At 52.1% G+C, this 14353-nt stretch overlaps 1 protein-coding gene across 8 annotated transcripts in view; it reads left to right on the top strand.

Moving 5' to 3' along the window:
- The first annotated feature begins 4747 nt into the window (after nt 1–4747).
- LOC147028064 (phosphatidylinositol-3,5-bisphosphate 3-phosphatase MTMR3-like) overlaps nt 4748–14353 on the top strand; it is a 67015-nt gene continuing 57409 nt past the window's right edge. For 6 of the 8 annotated variants that reach the window (XR_015057398.1, XR_015057400.1, XR_015057399.1 and 3 more), the window contains exon 1: nt 4748–4948. Coding sequence is in view for 3 of the 8 variants with exons in the window: in XM_085878043.1 (XP_085734169.1) it covers nt 4932–4948 (17 nt within the window). In the remaining 5 variants the exon portion in view is untranslated. Of the gene's footprint in view, nt 4949–4999; nt 5078–12630; nt 12733–14353 lie in introns of those variants that run through there. The other 2 variants (XM_085878045.1, XM_085878044.1) reach the window with 2 other exon arrangements.

Below are 14353 nucleotides of genomic sequence, written 5' to 3'. Positions count from 1 at the left end.
GGATGTTAGCAAGCTCAGGGATGAGAGAGTAGCTGAGGAGTTTGCGAACAGGCTGAGTGGACACTTGGGGGGTCTGGGTGCTTTGGGGGGTCCTGAAGAGTTGTGGAGTGCCTTCAAGACCACCGTCCTTGATGTTGCCAGTGGATGTCTTGGAGCTCACCGCAGGGCAAAGAAGAATTTTGTCTCTCAAGGGACACTGCATACCATTGACCAGAGTCGCAGGGCCAGGCTGAATGGCAGAGCTGAGCTGTTCAGGGAGCTGAGGCATAAAACTGTACGTGCACTGAGGGTGGACAAGGAGGCCTATGTGTGAGGAATCTGTGAGGGGGTAGAGCATCACCTGTGGACAGGTGATTCTCGTCCCGCTTACAGGGGAATTCGCGCATTGCGTTCATCCAAGCCCATCCCTCAGAGCACTGCAGTTCGAGTAGAGAGTGGTAGGCTCTTGACAGAGGAGTCTGAAGTGAAGGCCCGCTGGGCCGGTTACTTTGAGCGGTTGTACCAGGCTGATCCCCCAGCTGTCGAGTTGGACGTCAAGGGTGTTACAATCCCTGTTGCTGACCCTCGAATCAACTGTGGTCCACCTTCGCTTGTGGAAACATGGGCTGCGGTGAACCAGTTGAAACGGGGCAAAGCTCCAGGGATCTGTGGCATCCATGCTGAACTTCTCAAGGCTGGTGGAAATGCTGCACTCGTGTCGTTGCATGCAGTTTTGTGCTCTGCCTGGAACACAGGCATCATCCCAAATGACTGGAAGAGGGGCCTTGTTGTCCCTCTCTGGAAAGGGAAGGGTGATCGCCAAGACTGCAACAACTACCGAGGGGTGACGCTGCTCTCAGTGCCGGGCAAGGTCTTTGCTCGGATAATTCTTGATAGGGTTCGCCACCATCTGCTTGAGCACCAGCGTCCAGAGCAGTCAGGCTTTACACCAAAGAGGTCAACGATTGACCGTATCCTTGCCCTTCGTGTCCTCACCGAACGCAGACGAGAGTTTTGGCAGGGGCTGCTTGCAGCCTATGTTGATCTCTGTAAAGCGTTCGATTCAGTGAATCGGGATGTCCTCTGGAGGATTCTTGGTCTTCGTGGGGTGCCACCAAAACTCATTGATCTGATGTCTGAACTCTACTCTGGTACTGAGAGTGCTGTGAAGTGTGGTGGTACCATCTCTGACTTATTTCCAGTTGTTACTGGAGTTCGTCAGGGGTGTGTACTTGCCCCCACACTTTTCAGCACTTGTATGGACTGGATTTTAGGGAGGATGTCGGAGAGATCGAGCTGCGGTGCATCGTTTGGGAATGTCAAGATCTCGGACCTTGATTTTGCAGATGATGCAGTCATCTTTGCGGAGACTTTAGAAATCCTTTTGGGGGCCCTCGGGGTGCTGAAAGAGGAGTTGGAGCCGCTGGGATTACGGGTTTCTTGGGTCAAAACTAAGATCCAGGCTTTCGGTGACATCTTGGATGCTGCTGTCCTGTCTGTGTCTGTTTGTGGTGAGGATGTTGAGGTCGTGGAGAGATTCACTTACCTTGGCAGTGATATTCATGTCTCTGCTGGCTGTGAGTCAGAGGTCAATCGACGTCTGGGTCGGGCCTGGGGAGTCATGGATTCACTGGATCATGGGGTATGGCGCTGCCGGTACCTGTGCGGGAGGACGAAAGTCCGAGTCTTCAGGTCCTTGGTACTTCTAGTCTTGCTCTATGGATGCGAGACTTGGACTCTGACCAAGGATCTGAGACGGAGACTTAATTCCTTTGGTACCAGGTCTCTTCGGAGAATCCTTGGCTATCGCTGGTCGGAATTTGTGTCCAACGAGCGGTTGCTGAGAGAGACTCAGATGAGATTTGTTGTTACCTGCATAGTCCGTGAGCGTCAGTTGCGGCTGTATGGACATGTGGCTCGTTTTCCTGACGCTGATCCTGCTCACCAGATTCTCTCAGCGAGGGAGTCTCATGAGTGGAGGAGTGGGCGGACCACATGCCTCGTGGTTGCAGCAGGTTGACCATCATCTCAAGGAAATGGGAATGGGCCTGGCATATGCCTGGGGGATGGCCGGACGGAGGCCCATGGAGTACCGGCGGAAAGTGGATGCAGCGACGCGCTGTTCTGGCACATGCTCCCATACCTGACCTGACCTGTTGTGTAAAATGGCGCTCCTGACTTTCTTCTGACTGGCGCACAAAATGGCGCGCCCACCTTTCTCCCGACCGGTGCAGAAAATGGTGCGGTCTCGCCGCTCTCCTGATCGGTGCACAAGATGGCGCTCCCGCATTTCCCCAGACCAGCGCACAAAATGGTGCTCTCGCCTGGCTTGCTTCGAACTCTTTACCAATTTGTTGTCTCCTTGATAAGCAAATATGCTGCGTATTCCAATCTCGGCTGACGGATCTGGTCAGAGTCCAAGTCTCACATCCATAGAGCAAGATTGGAAGCACCAAGGGCCAGGTATCTGCCTGGGGGATGGCCAGATGGAGGCCCCTGGAGTACCGGTGAAAAGTGGACGCAGCGATGCGCTGCTCTGGCACATGCTCCCATACCTGACCTGACCTGTTGTGTAAAATGGCGCTCCTGACTTTCTTCTGACTGGCGCACAAAATGGCGCGCCCACCTTTCTCCCGACCGGTGCAGAAAATGGTGCGGTCTCGCCGCTCTCCTGATCGGTGCACAAGATGGCGCTCCCGCATTTCCCCAGACCAGCGCACAAAATGGTGCTCTCGCCTGGCTTGCTTCGAACTCTTTACCAATTTGTTGTCTCCTTGATAAGCAAATATGCTGCGTATTCCAATCTCGGCTGACGGATCTGGTCAGAGTCCAAGTCTCACATCCATAGAGCAAGATTGGAAGCACCAAGGGCCAGGTATCTGCCTGGGGATGGCCAGATGGAGGCCCCTGGAGTACCGGTGAAAAGTGGACGCAGCGATGCGCTGCTCTGGCGCATGCTTCCATATCTGACCTAACCTGAAATAGGTATTTTTCTGTCTCCGAAATTCGACAAACAATTTCGATGAAAGTTGACCACAACTTTCATCACCAGTGATGTACCTAAGTTTGTTCATGGCGTCAAAAAATTTGAGGTCTAAGGATGTCTGTGAGTGGTTTGAGTGACTGTTGCTCCTGATCCAGGTGAGGTTCAGGACAGGCGGTCCTATTTTGCTTTTTATGGATGCCTCCCAGCATGCTATTGGGTCAGTCCTTGCTGAGAAATTGGACTCCAAGGAGCAGGTGATATCCTATGTGAGTCATGTGGTGACAGCTTCAGAGAGAACACGGTCCACTTTTGACCATTTATGCAATTGTTTGGTCAATGTGACACTTTCGCCACTGTCTTGCACGTCATCAATTTACCATCGTCCCGAATCACATACCATTCGTGTGTTTAAAACAAAATGCCCCTCGACAAGACCAAGATGACCTCGTTGGTCTGTTGAACTCGATACTTATGGCTGCTACAGTATATCATTCACCGGATCCAAGCACCTCAACATCGACGTCATGTCTCGACGCCACTCTGTCGGTCAACACACCACTGTCAGTTGCACCACTCATAAGCTGCATGGGTGCCATAGATACCTCAACAGCAACCCAAACACAAGCCACAGGGCACAGTGGTGGTCTCTTGCAACAATGATCCTCTCAACAAGACCTTTTCAGTACCTCCAAGTAAGCCTGATGCATCGCCCATGTTTTCTGGTAACAACACCACTCAGTCCATGATCCTGTGCTACTCATAGACCTTAACCTATAGTGAACATTCAAACTGCTTATTGGGACCTCATTGACCTTCAACGGTCTGATCCTGATGTGAAAATTGCATTCCAATGGATGACATACTGAAGAAAACCCCTGTGTTGGCGAAGTAGTGCAGGCATGATGTGATAATGAGGCAAATGGCCTCTTTTGTTGAAGTTCCTTGTGAAAGGGCGGAGGGGATGTTTTCTTCCCTCTCTGTCTGTCGTCTGTGAGTAGGATATCTCAAACACTCGTGGACGTTTTTGGACGAAACTTTGTGGGCTGGTAGAGCGTGTGACAAGGATCAATTGATTTGATGTTGGTGAACATCCAGATCCAGCTTATCAGTGAATTCAAAGCGAAAACTGTTCAGCCTGGCAGAGGTACACACTTAACTCTACCGAGTGGCCTGTTGTGCAGCAAGGCCAGCCCACACGAAGGTTCTTCAACTCAACCGTTTTCTTTTGTTTTTTTTATAATGGTATCTCCTGCTGCCCTGACTCCACAGCTCTCTGACGTCACTTCCGGTTCCGCCTCATCAGTTCCAGCTCATCACGCATATTTATTAATTAATATTCATGGTAACTCCCAAAACCACGTGGCCTTGTGGTCTTTTCTGTTCTTCATTCGTCCAAATCTCCACTCACTCAAAACAAGTTTCCTTCCATTTTTTTTTCCTTGTAATATTAAGTACAATATTAGAAGACGTCTCCACGAAAGGGGATTATGATCAGGATTTTAACACACTGCAAATAAACTCGACGTTACAACTCATTCGTTTGTACGAGTTTACCACAGCCGTATTTTAAAACTATTTACCAAATTCCTATTTTTATCGTGAAACGTCGAACAGATCCAAAATATCAACAATTTTATGTGTGGCCGTGTGATGAGACTGAGGAAATCGCAGCATCGTTTGTGCTCGCGAATTGCGAACTAACTTCCGTATGTCGTGTCGTCATTGAACATTTCATGGGTTCATCAAATTAAATAATTTTACGCGATGGCGTCTCCAAAGTTGCTGAGATCGCGTGATGACGTCACGCGTTCCGTTGCCCGCCATGTTGTTTGGAGAGTCTCTGTCGTTGACTCATCGTTGCATCTGACGGAGGCCGATCCTCGTCCTGGCATTTCTTCCGTGTCCGTTTCGTTATCGCCCTCTTCGTCCTCTTCTTCCCACCTCTGGGCGTCAGTGCCGAGCACAGATGACTGGAACTCGCAGGTTTGCATGCGCGACTCGGCGGTGACGGACCTGCGGCCTTGTCTTGCGTGAGGGGGCGGCGGCTCCTCGGGTTCAACGAAGAGGGATTGAGGAGAGGAGCGTCAGAGGTGGAAGCTAAACATATGTTCGGTCAGTTGCGGGTAAATCGTAACCCGGCCAAGAACGATCCAAACATTTGTCAATGAGCATCAGCTTGGAATGTGCTGGTTGGTTGAGATTTTGCAATTTCTCAAAAGCATCACCGGTCATTTTATCTCTTGAATGCTCCAGTCTGTCCTTCTCAGGTAAATTTAATAATACAGCATTTCAATTCACACCTAATTGCAGGTGCTTAACTGGACGCACTCCTTCGATTTCGGAGGTGTGTGCCTTTGCGCACGAGTTTGGGGGTACGCGTGCACTCCTCCGGGTGTTGGGTGTGTGCTCTGCCCGCCCGCGTGCACTCCGGGTGTTGGGTGTGTGCGCTGCCCGCCCGCGTGCACTCCGGGTGTTGGGTGTGTGCGCTGCCCGCCCGCGTGCACTCCGGGTGTTGGGTGTGTGCACTCCGGGTGTTGGGTGTGTGCTCTGCCCGCCCGCGTGCACTCCGGGTGTTGGGTGTGTGCACTGCCCGCCCGCGTGCACTCCGGGTGTTGGGTGTGTGCGCTGCCCGCCCGCGTGCACTCCGGGTGTTGGGTGTGTGCACTCCGGGTGTTGGGTGTGTGCACTGCCCGCCCGCGTGGACTCCTCCGGGTGTTGGGTGTGTGCTCTGCCCGCCCGCGTGCACTCCGGGTGTTGGGTGTGTGCACTGCCCGCCCGCGTGCACTCCGGGTGTTGGGTGTGTGCGCTGCCCGCCCGCGTGCACTCCGGGTGTTGGGTGTGTGCACTCCGGGTGTTGGGTGTGTGCACTGCCCGCCCGCGTGGACTCCTCCGGGTGTTGGGTGTGTGCACTGTCCGCCCGCGTGCACTCCTCCGTGTGTTCGGTGTGTGCACTGCCCGCCCGCGTGCACTCCGGGTGTTGGGTGTGTGCGCTGCCCGCCCGCGTGCACTCCGGGTGTTGGGTGTGTGCACTGCCCGCCCGCGTGCACTCCGGGTGCTGGGTGTGTGCACTCCGGGTGTTGGGTGTGTGCACTGCCCGCCCGCGTGGACTCCTCCGGGTGTTGGGTGTGTGCACTGTCCGCCCGCGTGCACTCCTCCGTGTGTTCGGTGTGTGCACTGCCCGCCCGCGTGCACTCCGGGTGTTGGGTGTGTGCACTGCCCGCCCACGTGCACTCCTCCGGGTGTTGGGTGTGTGCGCTGCCCGCCCGCGTGCACTCCGGGTGTTGGGTGTGTGCACTGCCCGCCCGCGTGCACTCCGGGTGTTGGGTGTGTGCGCTGCCCGCCCGCGTGCACTCCGGGTGTTGGGTGTGTGCGCTGCCCGCCCGCGTGCACTCCGGGTGTTGGGTGTGTGCGCTGCCCGCCCGCGTGCACTCCGGGTGTTGGGTGTGTGCGCTGCCCGCCCGCGTGCACTCCGGGTGTTGGGTGTGTGCGCTGCCCGCCCGCGTGCACTCCGGGTGTTGGGTGTGTGCGCTGCCCGCCCACGTGCACTCCTCCGGGTGTCGGGTGTGTGCATTGCCTGCCCGCGTGCACGTTTCCGGGTGTCGGGTGCGTGCGCTGCCCGCCCACGTGCACTCCGGGTGATGGGTGTGTGCGCTGCCCGCCCGCGAGCACTCCTCCGGGTGTCGGGTGTGTGCACTGCCCGCCCGCGTGCATGTTTCCGGGTGTCAGGTGCATGCGTTGCCTACCCGCACGCAATCCTCCAGGCGTTGAGTGCTGCTCCTCCGTGCGTTGGGTGGGCGCGTTGCCCACCCGTCTGCGCACGCTCCTCTGAGTGAGTACGTTGTCCGCCCGCTCACATTCTTCGGACGTCGGGTGCGTGCGTTGACGCATATGTACACACACAGGGACAGGCACACGCACAGACGGAGACAGACAGACACACACGCACAGACAGAGAAAGAAAGAGAGAGAGAGACACACACACGCACAGACAAAGAGAGACACACTCAGACAGAGACACACACTCACACAAAGAGAGACACACTCAGACAGAGACACACACGCACAGACAGAGAGACACACTCAGACAGAGACACACACTCGCACAGACAAAGAGAGACACACTCAGACAGAGACACACACTCGCACACTCACGCACAGACAAACATAGGCAGGGAGAGAGAGAGAGAGGGGAGAGGCACACGCGCACACACACACACAGACACAGACAGGCACAGACGTGGAGAGAGGAACACACATGGAGAGAGGCAAACACGCACAGACACTGAGAGAGCCACAGACCGGGAGAGAGGCACACACACGAACAGACACGGAGAGAGAGGAACAGACACGGAGAGAGAGGAACAGACACTGAGAGAGAGGAACAGACACGGAGAGAGAGGAACAGACACGGAGAGAGAGGAACAGACACGGAGAGAGAGGAACAGACACGGAGAGAGAGGAACAGACACGGAGAGAGAGGAACAGACACGGAGAGAGAGGAACAGACACGGAGAGAGAGGAACAGACACGGAGAGAGAGGAACAGACACGGAGAGAGAGGAACAGACACGGAGAGAGAGGAACAGACACGGAGAGAGAGGAACAGACACGGAGAGAGAGGAACAGACACGGAGAGAGAGGAACAGACACTGAGAGAGAGGAACAGACACTGAGAGAGAGGAACAGACACGGAGAGAGAGGAACAGACACGGAGAGAGAGGAACAGACACGGAGAGAGAGGAACAGACACGGAGAGAGAGGAACAGACACGGAGAGAGAGGAACAGACACGGAGAGAGAGGAACAGACACGGAGAGAGAGGAACAGACACGGAGAGAGAGGAACAGACACGGAGAGAGAGGAACAGACACGGAGAGAGAGGAACAGACACGGAGAGAGAGGAACAGACACGGAGAGAGAGGAACAGACACGGAGAGAGAGGAACAGACACGGAGAGAGAGGAACAGACACGGAGAGAGAGGAACAGACACGGAGAGAGAGGAACAGACACGGAGAGAGAGGAACAGACACGGAGAGAGAGGAACAGACACGGAGAGAGAGGAACAGACACGGAGAGAGAGGAACAGACACGGAGAGAGAGGAACAGACACGGAGAGAGAGGAACAGACACGGAGAGAGAGGAACAGACACGGAGAGAGAGGAACAGACACGGAGAGAGAGGAACAGACACGGAGAGAGAGGAACAGACACGGAGAGAGAGGAACAGACACGGAGAGAGAGGAACAGACACGGAGAGAGAGGAACAGACACGGAGAGAGAGGAACAGACACGGAGAGAGAGGAACAGACACGGAGAGAGAGGAACAGACACGGAGAGAGAGGAACAGACACGGAGAGAGAGGAACAGGCACGGAGAGAGAGGAACAGGCACGGAGAGAGAGAGGAACAGGCACGGAGAGAGAGAGGAACAGGCACGGAGAGAGAGAGGAACAGGCACGGAGAGAGAGAGGAACAGGCACGGAGAGAGAGAGGAACAGGCACGGAGAGAGAGAGGAACAGGCACGGAGAGAGAGAGGAACAGGCACGGAGAGAGAGAGGAACAGGCACGGAGAGAGAGAGGAACAGGCACGGAGAGAGAGAGGAACAGGCACGGAGAGAGAGAGGAACAGGCACGGAGAGAGAGAGGAACAGGCACGGAGAGAGAGAGGAACAGGCACGGAGAGAGAGAGGAACAGGCACGGAGAGAGAGAGGAACAGGCACGGAGAGAGAGAGGAACAGGCACGGAGAGAGAGAGGAACAGGCACGGAGAGAGAGAGGAACAGGCACGGAGAGAGAGAGGAACAGGCACGGAGAGAGAGAGGAACAGGCACGGAGAGAGAGAGGAACAGGCACGGAGAGAGAGAGGAACAGGCACGGAGAGAGAGAGGAACAGGCACGGAGAGAGAGAGGAACAGGCACGGAGAGAGAGAGGAACAGGCACGGAGAGAGAGAGGAACAGGCACGGAGAGAGAGAGGAACAGGCACGGAGAGAGAGAGGAACAGGCACGGAGAGAGAGAGGAACAGGCACGGAGAGAGAGAGGAACAGGCACGGAGAGAGAGAGGAACAGGCACGGAGAGAGAGAGGAACAGGCACGGAGAGAGAGAGGAACAGGCACGGAGAGAGAGGAACAGGCACGGAGAGAGAGAGGAACAGGCACGGAGAGAGAGAGGAACAGGCACGGAGAGAGAGAGGAACAGGCACGGAGAGAGAGAGGAACAGGCACGGAGAGAGAGAGGAACAGGCACGGAGAGAGAGAGGAACAGGCACGGAGAGAGAGAGGAACAGGCACGGAGAGAGAGAGGAACAGGCACGGAGAGAGAGAGGAACAGGCACGGAGAGAGAGAGGAACAGGCACGGAGAGAGAGAGGTACAGCCACGGAGGGAGAGAGGAACAGGCACGGACAGAGAGAGGAACCGGCACGGAGAGAGAGAGGAACAGGCACGGAGAGAGAGAGGACCAGGCCCGGAGAGAGAGAGGACCAGGCACGGAGAGAGAGAGGAACAGGCACGGAGAGAGAGAGGAACAGGCACGGAGAGAGAGAGGAACAGGCACGGAGAGAGAGAGGAACAGGCACGGAGAGAGAGAGGAACAGGCACGGAGAGAGAGAGGAACACGCACGGAGAGAGAGAGGAACAGGCACGGAGAGAGAGACGAACACGCACGGAGAGAGAGACGAACACGCACGGAGAGAGAGACGAACACGCACGGAGAGAGAGACGAACACGCACGGAGAGAGAGACGAACACGCACAGACACTGAGAGAGACGAACACGCACAGACACTGAGAGAGACGAACACGCACAGACACTGAGAGAGACGAACACGCACAGACACTGAGAGAGACGAACACGCACAGACACTGAGAGAGACGAACACGCACAGACACTGAGAGAGACGAACACGCACAGACACTGAGAGAGACGAACACGCACAGACACTGAGAGAGACGAACACGCACAGACACTGAGAGAGACGAACACGCACAGACACTGAGAGAGACGAACACGCACAGACACTGAGAGAGACGAACACGCACAGACACTGAGAGAGACGAACACGCACAGACACTGAGAGAGACGAACACGCACAGACACTGAGAGAGACGAACACGCACAGACACTGAGAGAGACGAACACGCACAGACAGACTTCTATCTATAATTCCAGCAATCTTTGTGTGTTGTGTGTTGTGTGTTGTGTGTTGTGTGTTGTGTGTTGTGTGTTGTGTGTTGTGTGTGGTGTGTTGTGTGTGGTGTGACCGCTGTTTCTCGACAACCTCTGGTCCGATCGAATTGAAACTTGCCAGGTATATTGCTGGGGACCTGAGGATGTGCCTTTTCAAGGTTTGATATTAATCGGACAAGTGCTTCCCAAGTTATGGCCATTTATTTACCAAACCAATGGGAAGACACGTTGTTGCGTGGGCGTGGCGATGGGGAAGGGAAGCACAGCCACGTTCCCCATTACGGGCTTCCGGAGAGTGATGACTTCGTGTATTCTAATAATTTCTCGATTTCTTATGCGCATTTATAGATAAACACAATGGCCCAACTTATGATCGTTTTCATATTAGACGGTGTATAAATTTCGGGAACATCAGAGTGCTGGTATGCTCCGAACCAGGAAGTAAATTTTTTCTCTCTCCTCTTTTTGTTTATCCTTGCCATGACATTGCGAAAAGGTAAAATACGTTGGCGCTAATTGAATAATTGGGTATTAAAACTAAATTGCGAATAATATCGAACTTCCGGGTCACGCACATACGGGCACGTGAGAGCGAAGAAACGGCCTGTGTGGTTTATTTATTTATTATTATTATTATTATTATTTTTTTCGGGCACGTACTAGTCTATCTATAATTCCAGGTGTGTGTGTGTGTGTGTGTGTGTGTGTGTGTGTGCGTGCGTGCGTGCGTGCGTGCGTGCGTGCGTGCGTGCGTGCGTGCGTGCGTGCGCGCGTGACCGCTGTTTCTCGACAACCGCTGGTCCGATCGAATTGAAACTTGCCAGATATATTGCTGGGGACCTGAGGATGTGCCTTTTCAAGGTTTGATATTAATCGGACAAGTGCTTCCCAAGTTATGGCCATTTATTTACCAAACCAATGGGAAGACACATTGTTGCGTGGGCGTGGCCGATGGGGAAGGGAAGCACAGCCACGTTCCCCATTATGGGTTACAACGTACGGGCTTCCGGAGAGTGATTTCGGTGTATTCTCATAATTTCTCGATTTCTTATGCGCATTTATAGATAAACACAATGGCTCAAGTTATGATCGTTTTCATATTAGACGGTGTATAAATTTCGGGAACATCAGAGTGCTGGTATGCTCCGAACCAGGAAGTAAATTTTTTTTCTCTCTCTTCTCTTCTCTTTTTGTTTTTCCTTACCACTACATTGCGAAAAGGTAAAATACATTGGCGCTAATTGAATAATTGGGTATTAAAAATAAATTGCGAATAATCGTAACTGCGAATAATATCGAACTTACGGGTCACGCACGTACGGGCACGTGAGAGCGAAGAAATGGCCTGTGTGGTTTATTTATTTATTATTATTTTTTTTTTTTTTTTTTTTTTACGGGCACGTACTGGTATTTCAAAAATGTATTAGGCCCGATATGTTCTCATGGAAGAGGCATTACGTGGTGGAGGTATGCGCTCTACCGAGTGCCCTTCTAGTTTATGTAATGCTATGATGTTGGTTGATTTCCAAGCAAATGGAAGATGCCATTGGTTGAAATCCGGGTGGGAAAATTCACGGATTGAGTCGGTCCCATGGTGTCATCGAGGTCCTTTGCAGAAGTGTCTTGGCTGGGGAGAGAGGTACTAACACCCAACCCATTAGTGTTCTTTGAACTCTCTTGTGTGATATTGTTTTCATTTGCACACTCAATGGGGAAATTAAGGAGAAATCTCTCCTTCCTCATGAAAAGTCAACTCGTGTGGTTTGTCTCTGCCCTTTCCTCAAAATACTGAGCATCAAGCAAGGAAGCAACACTATTTTTGTCATCTTTGGTATGACTTGGCCACGACCGCAATTGGACCACTGACCTGCCAGATTGGGCGGATTCTCTAACCCAGGGTTTCTTAACCTTTTTAGTATTGTTTCCCCCTTTAAAATTGCCGAATAATGACATTTCCCCTCACCACATTATTGTTGGTTCACGAGTCAGTAAGTGACCACTATATTCGTTATGGGTGTGTCTGTCTGTCTGTCCCGAGCAGAGCTCCGGGGGTTTTGATCCAATCCTGATAAAATTTGGGTGGGAGGTTTATATCATGATCTCGTTGTTTTCTCCTGAGAATGGGCGTGCTGCGCCCATTATGGGCGGAGCCACGCCCAAAAAACATGTTTTTAGGGGGTAGCTGGTTTCAAGTTACATCTTCTCCGAGGGGGTTTGTCTAATCTGGCAGGGGTTCCGGTATTTGGTTAGCCCAATGGCAGCTGCATAGCCCCACGGACCTCGTTTTTTAATTATTTATTTTTTTTCCTTCATTTTCGTCCCAAGGTCAAGGTCACGAACTTGGATAACGTCAAAAAAACAATAAAATGGGCATCGAGCTCCTAGGGTTTTCAACTGTTGCGAATGAAAGTTGGTATGCAAGTAGTCCTCTTCGAGTTCAACAACTTTCATCATTTACGTTTTTTCCCGATTCCCACCAGTTTGCCCGTTGCATCCCCTTGAAGGTCAAAAAATAAAAAAGGCGAACCGTGTCCATTGTTCGTGAACCATCGCGGTCTCCAAACTTGTTGGTTCACGAGTCAGTAAGTGACCACTATATTCGTTATAGGTGTCTGTCTGTCTGTCTGTCCTGAGCATAGCTCTGGATTTTGACCGAATCCTGATAAAATTTGGGTAGGAGGTTTATATCATGATCTCGTTGTGTTTTCCTGAGAATGGGAGTGCTGCGCCCATTATGGGCGGAGCCACGCCCCACAAACGTGTTTTTAGCGGGTAGTCGGTTTCAAGTTACATCTTCTCCGAGGGGTTTGTCGAATCTGGCAGGGTTTCGGTATTTGGTTAGCCCAATGGCAGCTACATAGCCCCACGGAGCTCTTTTTTTTTTTTTTTTTTTTTTTTCATTTTCGTCCTAAGGTCAAGGTCAAGGTCACAAACTTAGAAAATGTCAAAAAAATCAATAAATTGGGCATTGAGCTCCTCGGGTTTTCAACTCTTTCGCATGAAAGTTGGTATGCAAGTAGTGCTCTTCGAGTAGTACAACTTTCATCATTTACGTTTTTCCCCGATTCCCGCCATAAAAAGGCGAACTACGTTTGGGATTTTGCAATTCGTGGTCGATTTGTAGTGCTCTTCGATAACTACAACTTTCATCATTTACATTTTTCCCGATTTTCGCCAGTTTGCCTGTGATGTCCCCTCGAAGGTCAAAAAATAAAAAAGGCAAACCGTATACATTGCTCATGAACCATCGCCGTCTCCAGACTTGTCAACACTAAATTCATTAAAAAGCTAAAATTTATTTTAAAAAATTATTCCAATAAATATTTTCATAAAAATATTGATACACAATTTATTGCATGACATGAAGTCTTATATTATTTTAAAATTAGCATTCCTAAAATCTGTCGTTGACTGTTGAATACGATATTTTCTTTAAAAGTGTTGCCAAATAAGCATGTTAATTTTTGGTGAATTTTTGCTCCGCTAATTTTTCATCGCTTGGGAAGCGTATTCGGATGACATATTCAACACAATAAATGGTTTGAAAATTGTTCAACCTAAAAAATAATTTGCCCCCAGGGGGAAATTTCTCCCAGGTGAAGAATTACTGCTCTAACCATTATGCCACCGAGTTTGGTGCTCATTGCCCATTGATTGTATCTTCCTTCAACTTTGTTTCCAACTCCTTGTGCTCATTTGAATTTCAAACGGGTTGTCTCATGCTTTGCCAAATGAAATAAGCCTTAAGTAGGAGGCAGTGCACATGTGCAGCAGCTGCTCTTGTCAGAAAAACAACGATGTGGATTATTCCGGGACACTTTTATGCATTGCGAAATGTATTGTCGCGGTTGTCTTCGTCACAGTTGATGTTGCCGGTTTGATTGTTTTCACCTGTCAATCCCCTCTCTCCACTCTCTCCCCCTCTCCACTCTCTCCCCCTCTCCACTCTCCCCCTCTCCACTCTCCCCCTCCCTCTCCACTCTCCCCCTCCCTCTCCACTCTCCCCCTCCCTCTCCACTCTCCCCCTCCCTCTCCACTCTCCCCCCTCCCTCTCCACTCTCCCCCTCCCTCTCCACTCTCCCCCTCCCTCTCCACTCTCCCCCTCCCTCTCCACTCTCCCCCTCCCTCTCCACTCTCCCCTCCCTCTCCACTCTCCATCCTCCCTCTCCACTCTCCCCCTCCCTCTCCACTCTCCCCCTCCCT

Source organism: Eptatretus burgeri, chromosome 4 (genome assembly GCF_056783735.1).
Source record: "Eptatretus burgeri isolate ZD-2024b chromosome 4, Ebu_testis_v1, whole genome shotgun sequence".
Classification (NCBI taxonomy): Eukaryota; Metazoa; Chordata; class Myxini; order Myxiniformes; family Myxinidae; genus Eptatretus; species Eptatretus burgeri.
Note: the sequence above shows the minus strand (reverse complement) of the source record. Positions and strands in the feature narration are given on the sequence as shown.